Source organism: Crotalus tigris, unplaced genomic scaffold (assembly GCF_016545835.1).
Source record: "Crotalus tigris isolate CLP2741 ecotype Arizona unplaced genomic scaffold, ASM1654583v1 scf7180000018548.2558034, whole genome shotgun sequence".
NCBI lineage: Eukaryota > Metazoa > Chordata > Lepidosauria > Squamata > Viperidae > Crotalus > Crotalus tigris.
The window spans coordinates 914,193-936,656 of NW_024097071.1; the positions used below are offsets into that span (position 1 = coordinate 914,193).

At 36.8% G+C, this 22,464-nt stretch overlaps 1 protein-coding gene across 1 annotated transcript in view; it reads right to left on the reverse strand.

Moving 5' to 3' along the window:
* UHRF1BP1L (UHRF1 binding protein 1 like) overlaps positions 1-22,464 on the reverse strand; it is a 67,716-nt gene that overhangs the window by 24,659 nt on the left and 20,593 nt on the right. Inside the window, exons 7-12 of the mRNA XM_039354062.1 lie at positions 13,015-13,185; positions 12,044-12,224; positions 8,632-8,715; positions 6,380-6,562; positions 2,904-3,019; positions 464-605 (exon numbers count right to left, since the gene is read on the reverse strand). Of these exons, the coding sequence (XP_039209996.1) occupies positions 464-605; positions 2,904-3,019; positions 6,380-6,562; positions 8,632-8,715; positions 12,044-12,224; positions 13,015-13,185 (877 nt within the window). The remainder of the gene's footprint in view (positions 1-463; positions 606-2,903; positions 3,020-6,379; positions 6,563-8,631; positions 8,716-12,043; positions 12,225-13,014; positions 13,186-22,464) is intronic.

Sequence of the window (22,464 nt, forward strand, 5' to 3'; positions counted from 1 at the left end):
TGGTATAATCCTCCAACTTGTCTGGTTTATCAGTATCTACCTAACCCTAATCTTTTGCTAGATGTATCTGCTAGAAATAAATATATCTTCCCTGAATATAGGAGAAACTTCATTTTAATGGATTGAGGGCAGGGAGTATCCATTATTCTCAATGTCTGTTAATTTAAAAGTAATTAACAAATACCTTTCAGTAATACATGCATCTTTTGTATACCAACATAATTATACAAAAAAGCATAATCTGTGTTTTGTTATATAGCTGCAGAAAATATGACAAAATTTAACTGTCTTGTTCAGACTGTTTTGGATTCAAAGGAATTGCCATTATTTGAAAAAGATTTCCAAATAGAATACAGTTCACTATATCTGCAGACCACTAAATATGAATCCATTAAATTGAAGATCCACTTTCAAAACAGCTACAATGATTTAACAAAGGAAAAAAGATAAGAAAACATTTTACTAGGAAAGTCTTTGCCATCTGGATAATAGTATTCAGTGAATTCTATATGAATGGCTGGCATTTCTTGTGGGAGATACAGAGATTTTTTGTTGCAAGAAATAAGAGTTTTAGGCGAACGATGACAATGATCTGCTGTAGAGACCTGAAAATAAGAAATTCAGCATTTAGGTTTTGTGAAGTACAGGAGTTAACAACTTCTTACCTGTCACATTTCATGATTATTAGGAAAAATATTTTCATTTTAATAACCCGAAAAAGACAAATACATTTGGGGGGCATTTATGACACTTGGTGCATGGTACTGGATTTGTATAGAGCAGTGGTTCTTAACCTTTTTGAACGAATCGCCCCCTTGAGCAAATGAGGAAGTTGTCATTGCCCCCTCCCCCAAATAATGTCTCAATCATAGGAAATAATTCTTCAATTTATGCAAACACCTTTTTGTTTTCTTTAAAATTGTCATCAGGACATATCGATGCAAATAATTTATTTCCAGTCTTTTTCCCATATCGCCCATATTCTGGCCAATGGCGTGCCACTGTATGGGTAGAGGCTGCTGTGCAATGCGCATGAAGATAAGCGATGCGTATTCACATATGTACGGCGTTCTGTACTGAAGCTAGCTGGAGGAACATTTGAAAACACAATTCAATCCACTAATAGCAAGCAATCTGATGTTTTTGTATGACAGATATACAGCAATTCACTGTACGAAAAAGTCTCAAAAGTGTCCCCAAAACATCTCGCTCCATCGACCCCATATCGCCCCCTTTTCGTTCCTTTGCCCCCCTGTCACCCTTTTTCGTTCCATCGCCCCCCTGAAAAATGAAATCGCCCCCTGGGGGGCAATATCGCCCAGGTTAAGAACCACTGGTATAGAGCATACAAGGAAATGTCATTCTTAATATGCTGTTAACATTTCAATAATTATTTCTTAATTTTAAATAGTTGTAAAACTAAGCCCTTTGCCTAGTTTGGTCCCAATGGTGTTAAAATCAGAGTTAAAAATGTGTTATTATGCTACATAAATATAATACCTTAAAATTATATGTGAATTGTTTGTGTATGTACCATATGTACTATAAGTTACCATGTCTTTAAGCTTACTGTTTTCACATACATTTTATATGTTTAAGTCAATCAAATCAAATAAGAAAAATGAGAAAAATAAATTAAATTGCCTGAATACGCAAAGGTTCTAATAATCATTTACAGTATTAGCTAAAAAGATAGAATATATTTATATTAACATCCAAATTTTTAATACTATAATTTGCAAACATTACATAATCCTAGGAATGAGTCAGCTTAAAAAAAATTGACTAAGTGCAGTCTTGTTTACCTAGGACATCAATGTTTGTAAGATTCTTCTTCCCTCTAAGATCAGGCACAGAAATTTTATCTCAAAAAGTTAAATCTAATATCAGATATATTCTCCTTCTGGAAGCAGATAATTATATCCCAAGATATAATAAGGTTTAATAAGCTTTATATATAGCACAGTAGAAAAGTTAACCTGTTACATTTTCAAACAGGATAATCCAAAATATATTTCTTTTTGAGGTGCATAAACTGTGATACTTTTCATCATATGAAACAAAAACTATGGTAAATAACTGCTTGCTTATTATAACCAGATATTCCTAAAAGTTCTACAGGTGGCTTAGATTATAAATAATTATAACTTAAGCTCAAGATGTAGTCAATTATAATAATATTTTTTAAAAAACTCTCCTGCCCTCAGAATTCTTCAAAGAAGCATGCTGAGCACAGACTTCTGGAACAGATTTCTGCTACACTGCATGTCAGGGAACATATGTACATGTCATTTGGAGATGGCTGAATAGCTGTTGCATTTCCACTTAAATCCTCTATTTTGTTGTGTGTGCCTTGCCTTCCACCTGCCTCCCAATAGAAAGTTGGATCAGCCAATCAGCATGCAGACACAGATCTCCATGCAATGTGTAGTTAGGATTTGGGAGGTGTACGCATCAGTCCATTTGCAACCATCTGCAACCTACACTTACCCATCAACCCCATCCCAGCATAGGTATGCATCATTGTCTATGAGCAGTAGTGGACAAGTCTAAATCAAGCTTAAGAAATGGGCCAACTGTCCAATTAAATTGCAATGAAAAAAAACCCAGCAAATAGTTCCTGATTTTCATTCTGATAGAAATAAACTAGAAAGGCAAAAGTGACTGCGGATGATATAATGCCCATTTGAAGCAATCCAATCTGATCAAAGATTTTTTTCTCCCAATTATAAGACTAAAAACAGAAATAGTTTGGAATAAGAAAATAACCCTTTACGCCAACAATTACTTTGGCAAAATCTGTCATATGGATTAAAGTCAACAGTTGTATTAAGAATCTCATAATTTTGGACATAAAATAAGAGTAATATTAACTTGTTGTAGCAGTTATTATTTAAATGTACCTGATAAAAATTGACATCTGCAAGTCTAAGTACCACTGGGCTACACATCAATTTCTCCTTTGGCTGCTGTGATGACACAAAAGACTTAGAAATTCCTTTTGACATTTGATCCTTACCTACAAGAAACAAAAAGCATAAAAACACATACAGTATAGTCTACCTTCTAAAATCCCCTATATTCATGTTGCTGGGTAATGTAAAAATAATTAAAATAAACTAAAATTTCAATAAGAGAGGGCAAATGAAAGGAAACAAATATAAATTGACTTATTAATTGCACAATTCATACAGGATTGGAAACCTAATAAATTATTTATCATCATCATCATCATCATCATCACGTTGGAAGGGACCTTGGAGGTCATCTAGTTCAACCCCCTGCTCAGGCAGGAAACCCTATACCATTTCAGACAAATGGCTGTCCAGTCTCTTCTTAAAAACTTCCAGTGTTGGAGCATTCACCGCTTCTGGAGGCAGGTTGTTCCACTGGTTAATTGTTCTAACTGTCAGGAAGTTTCTCATTAGTTCTAGGTTGCTTCTCTCCTTGATTAGTTTCCACCTGTTGCTTCTTGTCCTGCCTTCAAGCGCTTTGGAAAATAGCTTGACTCCCTCTTTTTTGTGGCAGCCCCTGAGATATTGGAACACTGGTATCATGTCCCCCCTCGTCCTTCTCTTCATTAAGGAGAGACATACCTAGACATACCCAATTCCAGCAGCCGTTCCTCATATGCTTTAGCCTCCAGTCCCCTAATCATCTGTTACTTTTCTTTGTACTCTTTCTAGAGTCTTAACATCTTTTTTACATCGTGGTGACCAAAACTGGATGCAGTATTCCAAGTGTGGCCTTACCAAGGCATTGTAAAGTGGTATTAACACTTCACGTGATCTTGATTCTATCCTCTGTTAATGTAGCCTAGCACCGTGTTGGCCTTTTTGGCAGCTGCAGCACATTGCTGGCTCATATTTAGATAATTGTCTTCTAGGACTCCGAGGTCCCTCTCATAGTTACTACTATTGAGCAAGGTGCCACCTATGCTCTACTTGTGCATTTGGGTTTTTCTTGCCTAAATGTAGAACCTTGCTTTTTTCACCATTGAATTTCATTTTGTTAGATAGTGCCCAATGTTCAAGTCTGTCCAGATCCTTCTGTATCTTAAGGCTGTCTTCTGGAGTGTTGGCTATTCCTGCCAGCTTGGTGTCATCTGCAAATCTGACGAGTTCCCCATCTATCCCCTCGTCCAAATCGTTGATGAAGATGTTGAAGAGCACTGGGCCCAGAACACAGCCCTGGGGTACCCCACTACACACTTCCCTCCATGTAGATGCGGTTCCATTGAGGACCACTTGCTGAGTACGGCTGGTCAGCCAGCTATGGATCCATCTGGTGGTGGTTCTGTCTACCCCACATTTTTCTATCTTGTCAAGTAGTACGTTTATATTTATCAAATGCCTTACTGAAGTCCAAGTAAATTATGTCCACAGCATTCCTCTGATCCACTAATTTTGTCACTTGGTCAAATTTGTCTGGCATGATCTATTTTTGACAAACCCATGTTGGCTTTTAGTAATGACTTTGTTTGCCTCTAGGTGTTCATTGATCCGTTGTTTGATTATCTTTTCCAGGATCTTCCCAGGTATTGAGGTCAGGCTGATAGGTCTGTAATTTCCTGGGTCCATTTTTTTTTCCTTTTTTGAGGATGGGAACTACATCAGCTCTTTTCCAGTCCTCAGGTAGTTACCCTGTGCTCCAGGATCTTTGAAAAATATAGTTCAGTGGTTCCGAGATCACATCTGCCAGTTCCTTAAGAACCTTGGGGTGTAATCCATCTGGTCCTGGTGATTTGAACTCGTCTAGGGGGGACAGGTGCTCACTTACCATTTTCTTGCCTATCTTAACTTGTGTTTCTATTCTGTTTTTTATGGCACTATTTTTGATAGGTTGGTCTGTTTTTTCCTTTATGTAAAGACAGATGCAAAAAATGAGTTAAATAGTTCTGCTTTCTCCGTTGCTTGTCACCTTCTTGTCACTTTCACCCACTAATGGACTTTTTTCTTGTTTTTTACCTGTTGAAAGAAGCTTTTTTTGTTATTTTTGACTTTGGTCACAAGACTTAGTTCATTTTGAGCCTTGGCTTTCCTCACTTCATCTTTGCAGGCTTGGGCTATTTGCTGATATTCTGACTTAGTTATCTTCCCCTCTTTCCATTTTCTATACTTGTCCTTTTTATCTTTCAATTTGTCAGAGAGTTCTTTATGCAGCCATGCTGGTTTCTTTTGAGAGCTGTTATTTTTCCTCTTTGTTGGTATTGTGCTAGTCTGTGCTTTTATTATCTTATTTTTCAAAATTTCCCAAGCTTCTGGAGTTGTTTTCCCCTTGAGGATTCTCATCCATGGAATCCTTCCCAATCCCTCTCTAAGTTTATTGAAATTAGCTCTCTTGAAGTCCAAGACTCTAGTTTGACTGTGTTCTATTGCTTGTGCTTCCATAATGTTGAATTCTAATATTGCATGATCACTTCCTCCCAGGGTTCCTATGGCTTCAACACCTTCTATCTTTTCATCTCCATTAGTGAGAATTAGATCCAAAATGGCTAATCCCCTAGTTCCCTTCTCTACTTTTGGGGACACAAAGTTGTCTGTTAGGTTTGCCAAGAACCTGTTTGACCTTCCACTTGGTGCAGAGTTTGTCTCCCAGTTGAGGGTAGTTAAAGTCCCCATTACTATTGTGATGTGCTTCCTACATACCTTAATTAGCTGACTAGCAAAAAGTTTATCTATTTCCTCTGTTTGGTTGGGTGGTCTGTAGTATACACCTATGGCAATGTCATTTTTTTTCCCTTTTATATTGACCCAAATGCATTCAAGACAGTTTTTATCATTGTTGTGCTCTATTTCTGTAGAGATGTAGTTATTTCTTATATAGAGAGCAACTCCACCTCCTCTTTTATTTGATCTGTTTCTTTTAAATAATTTAAATCCCTCTACCTGTGTGTTCCACGTGTGGGTTTCATCCCACCATGTTTCCGTAATGGCAACAATATCATATCTGCCCTCATTAACCTGAATTTCTAGTTCACCCTGTTTGCTGTTCATACTCTGTGCATTGGTGTATAGACATTTGAGTCCTTTGTGACTGGCCCTGTGTTTACTTTCTACATAACCTGTGTAGTGCCTGAGTTCCCCTACTGTCTTACCACCTATCTGGTTAGTGCACTTTGTGTGGCACTCGCTATTAGAGGCTTCATTTTGCTTGACAGCAAGGTTGGTATTCTTGTTCACACACAAGAATATAAGCATCAATCTCCCAAATTATTTTTTTACGTACATGGGAGACTACAATATAGTATGAATAAAGATTACCAAATTATAAGGAAAGACAGCCAAATTTATTCAAAACAAATGTTTTGGTGTTTCTAATCAAATCAAATAAGACCTGTGTCCACAAATAGATTGTAAAAATGAAAAATCCTAAATACCTATCTGCATATGCTGTGGAGACTCCTGGAATGGGGATTTAACTGGAGAATCTAAATTGTGATCCTTCACAGCCTGCTTAAGCAATTCAATATTTCCTTTGAACTCTTGCAGCAGTTCTTCTGCCCATTCACTTCTGGTTTTTGTAGCATCACTGTAATGCATCCAATGGCTGCAGCTCTCATCTACAATTGTATATATTTAATATAAATGAAAAAGAAATTTAAGCACCTAACTTAAATCCATTTATAATATTTTAATATTTTATTCATAATTATCTATTTTAAAATATTTGAAGCTTGTTTAGATTCCAGTTTGTAATTGCCTAACATCAATATTAAGGCACTAAAGATGTAATGAATTTTAAAAAAGCTTTTACTACATCATTTCAAAAATCTATGTTATCCAGCATTTGTGAGGCACAACCAGGCCCACATGTACAGAGTTCAAACTAGCTACTTTATTGTTATTTGCCTATTTCACAGGAATCTTCCCAGATTGGCAGATTCACCTGGGAAAGACTAAATAAGGCTCAAAGGCATTCGAGGATGGGGTTAGACCTTGCCCTCTTTTGTTTACATACCAAGTCCATACTAATTCTCCTTTTGATTCCTCTACCCAACTGGGATGATTGTTCTCCAACACATTCTATTCAAATGCCTCATGAAGCAGCCCTGAGCTCTCTAATAAATTTCCATTATTATTTTTCAAAACTTGGTATTCAAGGGCACTGTGTCCCTATAACCTGGAAGTCCAATACCCATATCATTCTTAATAGTCACTTACTCCATCACTTAATCCAATCTCCTTCAAGCCATCTAACCTAGTAGTCCTTATCACATCATACCAACACAAATGAAATTGATATTTCATATATACAGGTAGTCCTCAATTTATGACTATTTGTTCCGTAAATTGTTCAAAAGTGCTGAAAAAATTGACTTATGACCCATGCCTGAAGTTACAGCCATTGCAATATCCCCATGATAAAAATGATAATGATCAAAAGTTGTGCTTGGCAACCCACTTGCACTTATGATAACAGGGGTACTACAATTCCCCCACCCATCTCCCCCCATCTCAGTGACCCACCAGCGTGTGCAAATCTGCTGTGACCTGGGGAGGACTCAGCTGGCCACCCAGCCCACCAACATGCACAATGGACTCCACTTTACCTTTTTCTCCAGCTTCTGAGAAGCACATCCAGCCTATGTGAGGCGTGGCATTCTTCCCAAGACTATCTCATGGCATTTTTCAAGTAGGCTCCATTGCTGCAAACCTCCAGAAGCCTCCTTCTCCAAATTTGGCCATGGCAGTTTGGCACACACTGTTGGGCCATGTGGCCAGCCGGGGCCTCTAAGTCCATGGCAGGTTTGTGAGTGCTGGTGGGCCAGGTGACCAGCTGAGACCTCCCGGGTTGTGGTAGCTTTGTATCATGTTGCAGCATCCTCCAACTTGTGTGCAGCTTCCCAGGGCCTCCCCCATCTCTACTAAGGTACCCGTGTGCTCCTTACCTGGGTCTTAATGACACATGAGGTCACTTAGCTACCATTATCGGGAATACTGGAATTGTGGTCGTTGAGTAAAGCAGTCATGTGACATCTCACTTAATGACCACTTTGCTCAATGACGACCAAGATTCTGGTCCCATCTGTGGTTGTAAGTCAAATACTACTTGTGTACGCTGTTTAAAACAATACTTTTTTTACTATCCTTATATCCCTATTGGATAACTTTAAACTTTAGTATTAAGAGAGGAAAAATTCTCTCAAGAATTTTCTCCATACCATATATAATTCTATACACCACTGTAATGACCATAATTACCACAACTAGAAAGGCCAAACATCAAAGCCTTTCTTCATAGGAATTATCTTCAAACCTAATGACTTTTATTATTCTTTTCAAATCCTTTCCAGTTTGGAAACCTTGGAGTTCTGGCTGGGGATGATGAGTGTATTTACTGAAGACATCTAGATAACAACAGATTCGGAACAGCTGTTTTAAGAGCTGCTAAGAATAACTGAAATTCTCAGAACATTATACAGTAAATAACTATTTCCAATCATTTAAGTATCTTTTTGAACTGTGATATAACCTATTATATTATACAATATAACCTATTGTGCAAAATTTCATATCTGCAGCATTCTCAATTCACTTTAGTCAATAATATCATATGTAAGATTTACTGTGGAAAAATAAAGTGCTGATCAAGCAGTTTGGCAACCAGTAAACAAAACTCAACTTTTACCTGCTTTGTGAAATGGATAGTAGTCTATAGTTAACTGACTAAAGGACAGCTGCATAGCACCTCCTGACACACGCCTGTTTGCATCTGTAAAATAATACAATTAATAATATTACATATCATAGTTCATATTTATTTCCTCTGGAAGGAAACTATTATGGTTCATTTAAAGCAACATTTCTCTCTTCTCGGTGGGTCTCAAATCTGCTATACTCTAATTTCATTTAGGAAAACAACAACAACTGAACAAATGTTGATTTCTATTGTGGCCTTTTTTTCATTTAATTTTTCCAGATTTGTGAAAATTCAAATCTGAATCTGTAACACATATAACACACAATCCATTAAAAATAGCCTGGGTATCATTAACTCCAATTTCTATTAGTAGTTTCTTACAGCCCTCATTAGCCTATATCCACAGATGAGCATTGTGGGGAAAAATGCATACTCGCTGAAGTTGTCCTCCTGTTCTCTAAGAACTGTAACTGTTAGAACTATAATTATTAATTTATGAAAGATAGAAAGAACAGCATTTTCAGAATTGCCAACCCCACGATCAGCAGTTCCCTTGAATATGTATCTATTCCTTTCAATTTTTGTAATAATTAACTACTTAGCTAGAATTATTAAATGATACATTTTTGAATAAATCTACATCTTTTCTTTTTCATTAATTTAAACTGAAAACTGCAGTTATTTGTACTATAGTGCTCTAAAAATAAACTAGATACAAATATAAATTTAGAAATATACAGTAGATAGTATATAAACATGTAGTAGAAACAATGGCACCTTATTATTTATTACTTAATTAGGCTAATGGTTTAAACTTCATAATGTTAATATTTTCAATCCCTTTTGTGTTATTACATAAATTATTATAGAAAAAGAGCAGAGTAATTAGATGAAGAGTATCCAGAAGTTTCAGCTGATAGAGAATGCAGTGATGCAGACAGTTACATGCACTCTTAGAACAGCACATGTTATGACTTCTATTCTGCGAGCTGCACTGATTGCCAGTTTGCTTCTGAGTCCAATTCCAGATGCTGGTTTTGACCTTTAAAGCTCTTTATGGTGTGGAATAAGCTATCTGAGGAAATACTTCTCATTGGTTACATCAGCCTACCCCATTAGATCTGTTACCAAAGGTATGCTGCAGGTACCATCAGACAGGAACCTACAAACAATGAGCACAGGCGCCATTCAGGGCTGCATGCTCTCTCTGTTGCTCTTTTCCCTCTATACCAGACATGTCAAACAAAAAGCCTATGATGGGCCCAGATCCTACCCAAGGGGCCAGCCTGGAGAGGGTGAGGGACCAGTCCCCACACCCCAGCCCCAGCTCACCCCAGCCAGGCCGGGTGCCCCACCCCAGGCGTGCACATAGGAGGTGATGAGCACGCGGGAGCCAGCAGTGCCCGGCAGCAGCAGCAGCCTGCCAGCCTGTCCAGCCACCTGTCGGCTGGCGCACCATTGGGATCCTGCAGCCTGCACAGTACAGGTGGGTCCGAGTGCACTGGGCCGGCTCTCCAAGTGCAGGCAGACACAGAGGCATGGGGGGAGGCATGCGATCCGGCCCCCCAGATGAGCATGGGCAGCAAAGCCCAGCCAGTCACCATCACCACCATGCCGCAGCCCCTACCATCTAACTTCATCCTCCAGCTCCACCGTCCACACAGAACGAGTCTCTCACCCACCACCACACCAACGGTCCTGGGAAACGGGAAGGGCAGGGAGCCTCCCATTCCCAAGAGGCAGCTGGGACTCCCCTCCCTGCTCCATCCGAACCCAGTTCCGGAGCTTCCCCAATGCGTCCAGGCACCGGGATGCAGTGCTAGCATCCCAGCACCCCAGGAGCGCCACTGTCCGGAGCCCCTGTGAGCCCGAGAGAACGGCGAGACTACTCCCTTGCACCAGACCCCGGCGCCCACCCTGGTCCCACCCTCTCTGTCCCAGCCCCCCGGATCCCCCCACAGCCCCACCCGGCAGTCCCCCGACGCAAACGACATTGAGCCGGCCATGGCCACCAACCCATGATCCCCCAGTCCCCTAAGGGCAACCACAATGCTGATGCGGCCCTCAATGAAATAGAGTTTGATACCCCTGCTCTATTCCAATGACTGCAGCTCAGGGGAACCCTCTGTTAAAGTTCTGAAGTTTGTAGATGATACAATTGTCGTTGACCTCATTTGAGATGGTGATGAGTTTGCATATAGATGGGAGGTTGAACAACTGGCCCTATGGTCCAGATGAATAAGCGTATTCATCTGGAGCTGAATATGCTTAAAACTGTAGAGATGAGAGTGAATTTTACCCTTCTATTTTACCTCTTATCATATTTGATAGCACAGTATCAGCAGTAGAGTCCTTCAAATTTTGGGGTTCTATAATCTCCCAGAACTTGAAATGGACACTTAACATTAGAGCTATCATTAGAAATCTACAATAAAGAATGTTCTTCGTGCAACAATTCAGAAAGCTCAGACTGCCCCAGGAGCTGTTGATGCAATTTTATAGAGGAATTATTGAGTCTTTCATATGTACTTCTATAACTGTCTGGTTTGGTACAGGAACCAAACAGGACAGGCAAGACTGCAATGGATAGTTAAGACTGCAGAAAAAATAATTGCAACCAGCCTGCCTCCCATAGAAGACCTGTATATTGTGCGGGTCAGAAGGAGGGCTGAGAACAATTTTTCCCCTTGGGTCATCACTCTACTGATCCCCTAATTCACACAGTGCTGTGTAATATCTATGTATACTTACACATGTAGTATGCCTGTAGTATTATAATTATCCTTATTATCTCCTTTACTATCCCCACTTGTTGGTGTTATTATTGGTGCCTTTTGTATGTGTAATCACACTTGGTCAAATAAAGTGTTCTGCTTGTCCTGTCCTGTCCTACCCTACCCTACCTTATTTTATTCTATTCATCCAAGAAGGCATGTCTTCTCAGCTATGCCACCCACCTTATGGGATATTTCCCCCCCCCCAAATTAGATTAGCTTCCAACCCTTTTGATATACCAGAAGACCATCAGGTTATGTTATGAGGCCTGGGACTCCTAGGGAACAAAGACATTCTTAAATAGTTCCATGACTATTTTTAACTTCTCTTTGCCTAGGCTTCTTTGTTTTTATAATATTTACTTTTAAAGTGATTTTTATATTTTTTATATCTGTGGTTTCATATGTGGTTTTATCCATTCGTTGTGCTCTGTTCAGAGTTGCCTTTGGGGAGATGGCAGAAATCTAAGTTTGATTAATAAGATACTGCTATGCACCAACTGATATTTAAGAAGTAGTGCATATATCTGAAAATGTACAAGCAAAATAAACTGGAAATATATAGTAGTTTAACATAGAGTCATACAATTTTGGTCAATCATAAAGATAATAAATAAAAGTCTTGCCCTTTTCCTTGGTGTAAATATCATCACAGATATGCAGATCCAAATGAGAAATTGCCAGATGGTAAGATGTTTCCTTAACATCAAAATCATTGAATAATTTTACAATTGCATCATTTTGATCAAAAGCTGCTGAAGACTGTTGAGTTTTCATCTCCTGAGAATTATATCCTGATATGGAACTCTGAAACAATTTAAATACAACATAAACTTCACTGAAACACCATAACATGTGCTTTCATATTAAATAATATTTTCAAATGGAATACAAATTATACTTTAATCTTCAGAGTTATTGCTATTAAATTGAATGACAACAAGAGTGGCACTGCTGAGGTGTAGCACTTTAAATTCAAAACCTTGTGAAACAGATTTTTTTTAAAATAGTATTCAAAATATTTCTAGAAATTATTTAATTTGATTTGATTTAATTAAATTTATTCAATTTGGGCACCTGTCTACAGTCAACACTAGCCAGGTCAAAATATAATTGCAGTAAAGTGAATATGAATAATAAATACAAAATAAATTAAGAACAAGAAAAATAAGAACAATAACAAGATGGCAGTCTGGCCAACAAGTCTTTGCTACCTAGTGCAATTAAGTTATGAAGAGATTAAAAGCAGAAAATAATTCAAAAATATGCAAAACTAATTTAATTCTGTCTTTGTCCAGTCTGATATACTAGTTATTACACTATCTATTCTAATAACAAATATTCATAGCAATTGGTTCTTCTGTCTTAGAGGAATAATATTACACAACAAACTCAAAAAATATTTTAACCCTTTTTATGTAATTTTATATAATTCAAACTGATGCTACCAATTTTGGGGGAAAAACCCTAAGGTTTGACAAACAAAATGAACCAGTTTCACAAAGTTAAAACTAAAATTCAATAGAAACCCATACTGTAGAGTTTTCTGAACAAATTTGTACCAATATTAAGATATAAAAATACTTGATTGCCTTACTTGCATGGGTTCAGAAGCAAGGCTTTTTCTCTGTTCAGCTGATTTCTCTATTGCTTCACTAAGGGATTTAGCATACTGTACCATAGCTTTCAATTGGGAATCAGTCAAAACCCACAGTAAATCATCCAGTATTAAAATTAGTTTGGATGCCACCACATTGCAATCTTTTAACTGTCAAAGGAAAAAAAGTGAATTTTAAATATTGTTTTTAAATATATTTTATTAAAACTTTTCTTTCTTAATATAAAATACAAATAGAAACACATATACATATATTGTCCCCACAGTTAAATATATTACAGCAATAATAGTTTCTCCCTGTTGCAAAGCAGGCCCATAATTTATAAACGTCTGCAAAACTATTTGCTACCAATTGACCTGTCTAGCTACTATATATATAAAAAAGGTAGTTAATAGGTAAACCAACAGTAAAGGTAAACTTCAAACCCCTCTGCAAGCAATCTATTATTGTATTTAGAAAACCTACAACATTGTAAGTCTATTTTTAAAATTTTCTGAATTAAACCATGGATCTTTACCCAATATTTCTTTGCCTTGTCATATGTCCACAACATACGATAAAAGTTCCTTCCTTACAGTTGCATTTCCAACAAATATTTGAAACATCCTTATATCTTTAATAGTTTTTATCTGGTATCAAATACAACCAGCGCATCACTGCAGAAGCTCTCATTAAGATTATAATTCAATGTGAATATCAGTTTATCAGTCCATGTATTTTCCCATTGCTCTAACATTATATTATAACCAAAATTTCTTGCCCACTGAATCAAACAACGTTTAACATACTGGTTATCTAGGTTTAATTGTAACAGCCTTTTATAAACCTTAGTTATAAGATGATACTTTGTACCAATGATGAACATTTCAAATTCATTTTAGCAGCTTCAAAACCACATTTTCTTTTAATTGCAAATAGGTAAAACAATGACATGTATGATCTTCTAGCTCCAAGTCTTCTTCTTCTTCTTTTTATATATATTTTATTAGTTTTTATAGGATTAGGAATAAGGTGGGTCGGAATTGGAGTTGGGATTTGGGTTGGGGTTAGGGTTTTTTTTAAAATAACATTCTCAATATTTAGCAAACAGCATAACGTCTGGGTTCATATATTTTAAAAAAGAGTAGTTAATTATCGTAAACAATATGTTAATTAATCGCTCAATGGTCTTCTTGCTAATATATATTCAAAGTTACATATCATAGTCCTTTCTCTCTAACTCGTTTTTCTAACCATTGATAAAAATTATTCCATGTACTAAAATACACCGAGTCTTCTTTCTCTTTTATCTTTAAAGTCAATCTATCCATTTCTGCACACTCTAAAATTTTCTTAATTAATTCTTCTTCAGTTGGTAAACTTTCATTTTTCCAATGTTGGGCAAATGCAATTCTTGCATAGAATTAAATATATACAGTCTTTCTCATAATTTGCTCCTATTATTCCTAACAAAAATAATTCTGGCTTAAAGTCTATTTGTTTTTTAGTCATTTTCTCAAACCATTTTAACCAAAATCCTTTTGCTTTAGGGAATGTCCACCAGATGTGGTAATAAGTACCTGGTCTTTGTTTGCATTTCCAACACTTGTTTGAAGTATTTTTAAACATTTTTGCTAATCTCACTGGTGTCATATGCCATCTGTAAAACATTTTATATAAGTTTTCTTTATATGCCACTGCTTTCGTTAATTTAGCATTTCTTTCTCATAACTTTTGCCAGTTTTCTAATTCTATATTATATCCAAAGTTCTTTGCCCATATTATCAGTTTCTTTTACTTGTTCTTCCTCCATCTTTAAGCTTAACAGATATTTATAGAGTTTCTTAATCAACTTTTCATCTGTTTTTAACAGTATCTGGTCAAATTCTGTCTGTTCTTTATAAAATCCCATTGTTTTAACATCTTTTTCATATCTCGTTTGGATTTGCAAATATGGCCACCATGATAAATCAATACCTTGTTCTAGTAAATCTTGTCCGTCTTTCAATTTTCCTTCATTGTCCATTGTCACATCTTTGTCGTAATTAATTAAATTTGGGTAAGCAAAAGCTTCCATTGCTGAAAGCCATCCAGGTATCTTGATATAAATTTTTGCTTTTATTTTTTCTCACTCTGAAAGAAATGCATTTCTTATAAAGTGGTTTTGAAAGTATCTATGTATTTCATTCTTCCCATACCACAGAAAGACATGCCAACCAATTTGTAGGTCATGCCCCTCTAGGTATAATAGTCTTTTATCTCTAAGCATTATCCTTTCTTTAAGCCAAGTTAAAATAGATGCTTGGTAGTATAACGTCCAGTCCGGCAGTCCAAATCCTCCACTTTCTTTCGCTTCTTGTAGCATTTTCAGTCTAATTCTAGCTTTTTTTTCTTGCCAGATAAATTTCAGTATTGTTGTGTTCAGTTCATCAAAAAAGGCTTTTCCTAGTCTTACAGGAATCATTTGAAATAGAAAGAGTACTTTTGGTAAGATATTCATTTTCTCCCCAGCATTGAAAGTTGTAAGTTTTTCCACTTTTCCAGATCCAATTTTATTTGTTTTAGCAATTTTACATAATTATCTTTTTTATTGTTACACATCTTGTTGTTAGATAAATTCCCAAGTATTTAACTTTTTCAACTATTTGAAGATTAGGGGTTTTTTTTGCTGGTTGGTTTTTTTGTTTTCCTGTTAGATTTTTTGTTAGCACTTTAGTCTTTTCTCTGTTTATTTTCAACCCTGCCACTTCTCAAAACTTTTCTATTTTTTCCTAAGTTTTGTGCTTGTTTCAAGCGGATCTTCCAATATAAAAATCAAGTCATTTACAAATGCTTGTAGTTTATATTGTTCATCTTTTATCTCCAGTCCTTTAATTTCTATATCTTGTCTGATGTTTCCATTAAATACTTCCAGTGTTAGTATAAATAATAATGGAGATAGTGGGCATCTCTGTCTTGTGCCTTTTTTAATGTTAAAGTTTTCTGTAAAATCTCCATTTACAATTATTTTGTCTGTTTATAATAAATTATTTTAATTACATTTATAAAGTTTTCTCCAAAATCCATTTCTACTAGTTGCTGAAACATAAATTGCTAGTTTACATTATCAAACACTTTCTGTGCATCAAGAAATATTAAAGCCATCTGTTTCCTTGGATAAATTTCATAGTACTCTAAAACGTCAAGAATTATTTTTTAATCTATCTTTTAGGTAGAAAACCATTTTGGTCTGTATGTATAAATTCAGTCAAAAATTTCTTTAGTCTTTCTGCTATTATTGAGACGAAAATTTTATAATCTACATTTAATAATGATATTGGTCTATAGTTTTTTATTTGCGTTAGATCAGAGTCTTCTTTGGTTATTAAGGTAATATTGGCTTCAGTCCATGTATTTGGTATTTTAGCTTCCAAAAGTATTTCATTACACAGTACTTTCAATATAGGACTTAATATAGTTTGTAATGATTTATAAAGCTCTGCAGGTAATCCATCTGGACCCGGAGTCTTATCTTTTTTTTGCCTTTTTATACCCTCTATAATCTCCATCCTTGAAATTTTCCCATTAAATATATTTTGAATATTTTCTGAGATTTTTGGTAAGTCTGCTTTTTTAAAATACTGTATTTTTTTTCTTTTGAAATTTCCTCTGCATTATTATTATTATTTATGAGACTTATATACCGCTTTAAGTGCAAGCACTCTCTAAGCAGTGTACACCAGTAAGCAATGTATATATATATTTACATTGCCCCCAACAATCTGGGTCCTCATTTTACCTACCCCAGAAGAATGGAAGGCTGAGTCAACCTTGAGCCGGTGAGATTTGAACTGCTGAACACAGTCAGCTAAAGTGGCCTGCAGTACTTCCCTCTAACTGCTGCGCCACCTCGCAGCAGTTATAGTGCAGTAAAGTATCTCGTAATAGTCTTTGATGATTTTTTTAATTGTATCATTTTGAAACTGTAATTCACCTTTTGAATCTTGCAGCTTATTTATCAGTTTTTTCTCGTTTTCTTTTCTCAGTCTATGTGCTAACCATCTCCCCGGTTTGTTGGCATTTTCAAAAAAGTTCTGTTTAGCCCTTTTAATCTATTGAGCCATTATTTCCGTCTCAGTTAGATTTAATTTGTATTTTATTATCTCTATTTGTTTCTTAAGTATTTTCTTTTGTGGGTCTATTTGTAATTCTGATTCTAACTTTCTGAATTCTTCCTTCAACTTTAACTGTTATTGTTTCTTTTCTTTATTCTTTTTAGCGGTATAGATTATAGCCAACCCTCTGAAATATGCTTTAGCTGTATCCCACACATTTTGAAGCAATGTTTCTTCTTTCTTGTTTATTTTGAAAAAAAAATCCATTTTGTTTGTTGCTAGTTGTATAAATTCTTTTTCTTTCAATATAGATTTGTTCAAGGACCATCTTAATTTTTTCTTGGTTCCTCTCCAAGTCATCTTTATTGGGTTACGATCTGCCATAACATTAGTTTCTATCTCAATTTCTTGTATCACCTATTAAGTTCCAAAGATGTCCATATCATATCAATTCTAGACCATGATTTATGTCTATTTGAGTAAAATATATATTGTAATTTCTTTGGATTTTTTTCTCTCTGTATCTTGGATACAGAGTTCTTCTGTCATTTTTGAAAACGCTTTAGGTAATATATTTTCTCCTTTCCTCTCTTGTTTAGTGCTTTTATATTCCAAAGTTCCATCTGTTATTGTATTGAAGTCTCCCATTATACAGAGATTTTGATAGTTCAATTCTAATATATTTAATGTAATTTTTGGTAAAATTGTTCTTGTTTATCATTTGGTGCATATATTGCTCCAAGTCTTCTTTTGGTTTGAGAGTGGATTCACCTTGAATGAATTTTCATTATTTCACTATAAATCCACCAATTAAAGCTCACTGTCATCTTCTTCCTTTAAAAAAGGCTTCTTGGGGTTACACCCAAAGAGGTGTTTTTTAAAAAAAATTCTTTACATTATCCCTTACTCTATAAATGGCACACTTCACAAAGCGATTCTTGAAATCTGCATTCATTTTAAGTTAGGCATGACATCTAAACTTCAGTTTATTACCTTTCAAATTCAATAACTTTTTATCCTTTAGGTCACCCATTCCTTCATCCAGACCAAACAATATGCCTCAAAATACAATTTTAAATCTGAAAGCCCCAGACATATTTGGCATCCCACAACAATTTATATTCAATTTTTGGTTTTTTCCTTGTCAGTGAATTTTAAATACTGTTAACCATATCAGTTTGTAAGCTATGTTTTATATAAGGAGAAATTTTAAGCAAAATGAAGAGATTTTAGTTTACAAACTATAATTTTTCTTCAAGTACTTCTATATTTCCATGTTCTACATGGAAAGTCCTTTAATAAACACTGACTAAAGACCACAGGCATCCATGAATTTTAAGCCTTATTGTTGGTGGTGATAGTTGTACAGTCAGCTAGATGTTTAGGCTGGATTTGGAATTTTTATCTATCTATAGAGTCCTTCCTAAAAGCTTGAATAGGCAGATGCTATTTGATGTGTTAAAGGTATCATAGCAGGATGTAAGTTGTTCCAAATAAAGCTGCTTTTGCAATTGACTGATGGTAATTTTGTCAATGCCGATGGTGTTTAAGTTTCTAAGTTATTTTGGATTGTACCCAAGATACCTATTGCTATTGTACTATCTTTGCTTTCTTTTGCCACAGTTGTTTCACTTCTATTTACAAGTCTTGTATTTTGTTATCTTACTCCAGGTCTTTCTCTTCTATTCTGCTGTCTCCAAGTATTGCCACATCCGCTATCCAGACTTTGTCTTTCTTATCAACAATTGTTAAGTCTGCAGTATTATGTGGCAGGTGCTGGTCTGTTTGAATTTTAAAGTTCCAGAGCAATTTAGCTTCTTCTTTTTCTATGTCTTTTTTATTTTATGGTCCTGCCAATTCTTGCTTGTGGGCAAATGTTATTTCTTGCACATCTTCCAATGCAGCATTATTGCTACTTTGTCATGCCGTTGTTTGTAATCAATCTGTGCAATCTTCCTGCAACAGCTAACCAGGTGATCCACTGTTTCTTCAGTTTCTTTGCAGAAGTGGCATTTGCTACCTGCTGCTGTCTTCTCAACTCTGGCTTTTGCATACCGTACTTTCCGGCGTATAAGACGACTTTCGCAAGCTTTAAAATTGGTGCCGAAGATGGAGGTCATCTTATATGCCGGAAATAACAGTAGTTTCCGGCATATAAGATCACTTTCTAGGCATGTGACTCGGCACCGAAGACAGGAGTCGTCTTATACGCCAGAATATACCGTACATTTGTTCTTAAGGCTTGGTCTTGTACAGCCAGAATTAGCCTTCTCTCTCTTTCTTCAACTTTTCTGCTCTTAGCCATTGCTAAGTTATTATCTGCTTTCCCTGTTATATTTTTAAAGTACTGACAATGTAATGCTTTGTCTTCCCATGCCTCATTTGGTCTTTCTTCTAGGCAACTTACTCAGTAGGCCTTCCTTGAATACTAGTTTCAATGTATTTCCTTCACTATCCTTCAGATATTCTTCCAATGCCCTTTTTTTCTTTTTCAATCATCTTATTTACTTGTAACATTCCACACCCACCCATTTTCTATGGTAAGCAGAGTCTTTCAACATCGATGCATGGATAAAGGGCAATATTTCATTGCCACTATTTTTCTAGTCTTCCTATCCAAGGCCTTTAGTTCTGAGTCCAGTCCACTATTTCAGCTGTGTACCTAATGATTAGAATTACCCAGGTGTTGATTGCCTTGACGGTATTTCCTCTACTGAGTTTGGAGTATAATCTTCACTCTCTTGATGTATTCATTTCTAACCCTTCTAACCTTATGTTCTTCATTTCATCTTACTTCTAGGCTAGTTTGGTCTCTCCAATAATTAATATTATTATTGGTGGTAGTTTGTCACACAGCCAGATGTTCAGACTCGATTTGGCATTTTTGTCTGCCTATTGGGTCCTGAGATAGGCAGATATGAATATTTGATGGTGATCGTGGTACAATATTACATCATTGCAGGATGTAAGCTGTTCTAAGTAAAGCTGCCTTTTGCAATTGGCTGATGGAGAATTTGTCAATGCCGATAGGTGCAATTCCAATATCTGGGAATTGCACCTAAGATGCCTATGATTATTGGTACTGCCTTTGTTTTTGTCACAATTGTTTTATTTCTATCTGCAGGTCTTTGTATTTTGTTATCTTCTCCAGTTCTTTCTCTTCTATCTGTATGCCAGGTACTGCCACTTTCACTATCCAGACTTTTTTTGTCTTTTTATTGACAGTTGTTAAGTCCGTGGTGTTATGTGGCAGATGCCTGTCTGTTTAAAGTCTAAATTATTATTTATTCTATCCCAACAACTGAGAGGTTCACAGGTGTTTTCTTTAAGAATTAGTTTTTCTATTTTCGTTGGAGTTTTCACACAAAAATGTTTCATTCAGAAATAAAATAGTATTCCTTATTTATCTCTCCTCTACAACCAATTAACAAAATGAAACATGCATACAGGAATTGTACTGAATAAATACAAAATAGGTAAAATATAAAATTTAGGCTATGCAATAATCTGCTTCAAATGATATTAATAGCCTTGCCCAACAGATTCAAATGGTCAAAGCAGGGATGTTGAATGGTGAACTGGGTTTGTCCCCAATTTCTTTATGGAAGGAACTGGCCTCTTGTACTGAAGACATTTTTTAAAAAAATAAGGCCAGCTTTTGAACAAGTCAACTGAGCAAGTATCTTCCATTTCATCAAAGGAAAAGTAAGCTGTGCTTTCTCTGTAGCAGCACCTGCCCCAAAGATCCAGGTGGCTCTGACCTTATTACTTTTTTATAAGGCTCTAAGACTTGGCTATTTCCAAGGTGTTCAGGTCAGGTTAAGCGAACACTATTATAGACAGGATTTTAGAACTGGAACATATTATTTACTTTAAGCATCATGGATTATACCATTTTATGAGATGAGTGCCCATATAAAATAGATAGATAGATAGATAGATAGATAGATAGATAGATAGATAGATAGATAGATAGATAGATAGATAGACAGACAGACAGACAGAGGAATGGATGGATGGATGGATGGATGGATGGATGGATGGACTGATGGATGGATGGATAAATAGATAAATATCAAAGTTCAGGATGTTTCAAAAAGCAACTTGATTGAGGGCAGATCAGGGATCCAACATAGTATCTGAATAGAGAGATGGGGACTACCAAACAGATACTTGGAAATGAAAAACCGATGCCTAAGTGGACCAGGCTGCAGACGCAGCTGCACTGCGTGTCAAGTGAGCGGTGATATGCGTAGGAACTGGAAGTGACTAAGAAAGATAGGCCCGAGCAATACATCCCCTGATCCATCTACCAATGGTCGAAGAGGATATCTTCTGATCCATGGCAGAGGGCTGAAAAGACACGAACAAGGCCTCTGATTTACGAAAGGCCGAGGTCCGCTTAACATAATGACGCAGAGCCCTGCGCACATCTAACTTATGCCATTGTCTCTCTAGACGATGTGACGGATTAGGACAAAAATCTGGAAGAACTAAGTCCTGTGACCTATGAAACCAAGTGTTAATCTTTGGAACAAAGGAAGGGTCCAAACGAAGGACCACCCTATCCTCAAAAAAGGTACACAAATCACTCTGAACTGAGAGTGCGGCCAATTCCAAAATCCGTCTGGCGATGTGATAGCCACCTAGAATGCTACCTTTAAGGAAAGGAAATGAAGTGAACAAGACCTGAGGGGCTCGAACGGCGGAGAAATCAGGGCTTGTAACACCCTAGGTAAGTCCCAAGAGGGATAACGATGGACCACAGGTGGTTTGGCGTTAACCGCCCCCTTCAGAAAAGCACTTACAGTTGGATGATGTGATAAAGGGACGAGGGTGTCACAGGTAAGGCCCGTTTGCAAGGCCGCAACCTGTCTGCAGAAGGTACTAGGTGATAGCCCCTTATTCATACCTTCCAAAAGATACTCCAATATGTTAGGGATGGTGACTGATAATGGCCTGAGCTGCTGTTTAGTGCACCACATGCAGAAGTTCTTCCACATGGCGTCATAAATCCTATTAGTCGAGGGGAGTCTTGAAGCTTGGATCATCGAGATCACCCCGGACGAATAGGATTGCCTAGCTAAACTTTCCCACTCAAGTGCCAGGCGGCCAACTGGAGCCACTGTGGATCTGGATGTTGAAGATTCCCGTGGCTGAGAGCCACTCGGTCCGGGGGAATCCTCCACAGTGGCGAGAGCGATAGATCCACAAGGTCTGCAAACCACGGACGCCTTGGCCAATGTGGAGCAATTAAGATTATCTCCGCCTCTTCCTGAATCAGTTTGCGAATGGTTGCCTGTAACAACGGGAGGGGAGGAAAGGCATAGAGCAGACTCCCCGGCCACTTGCACC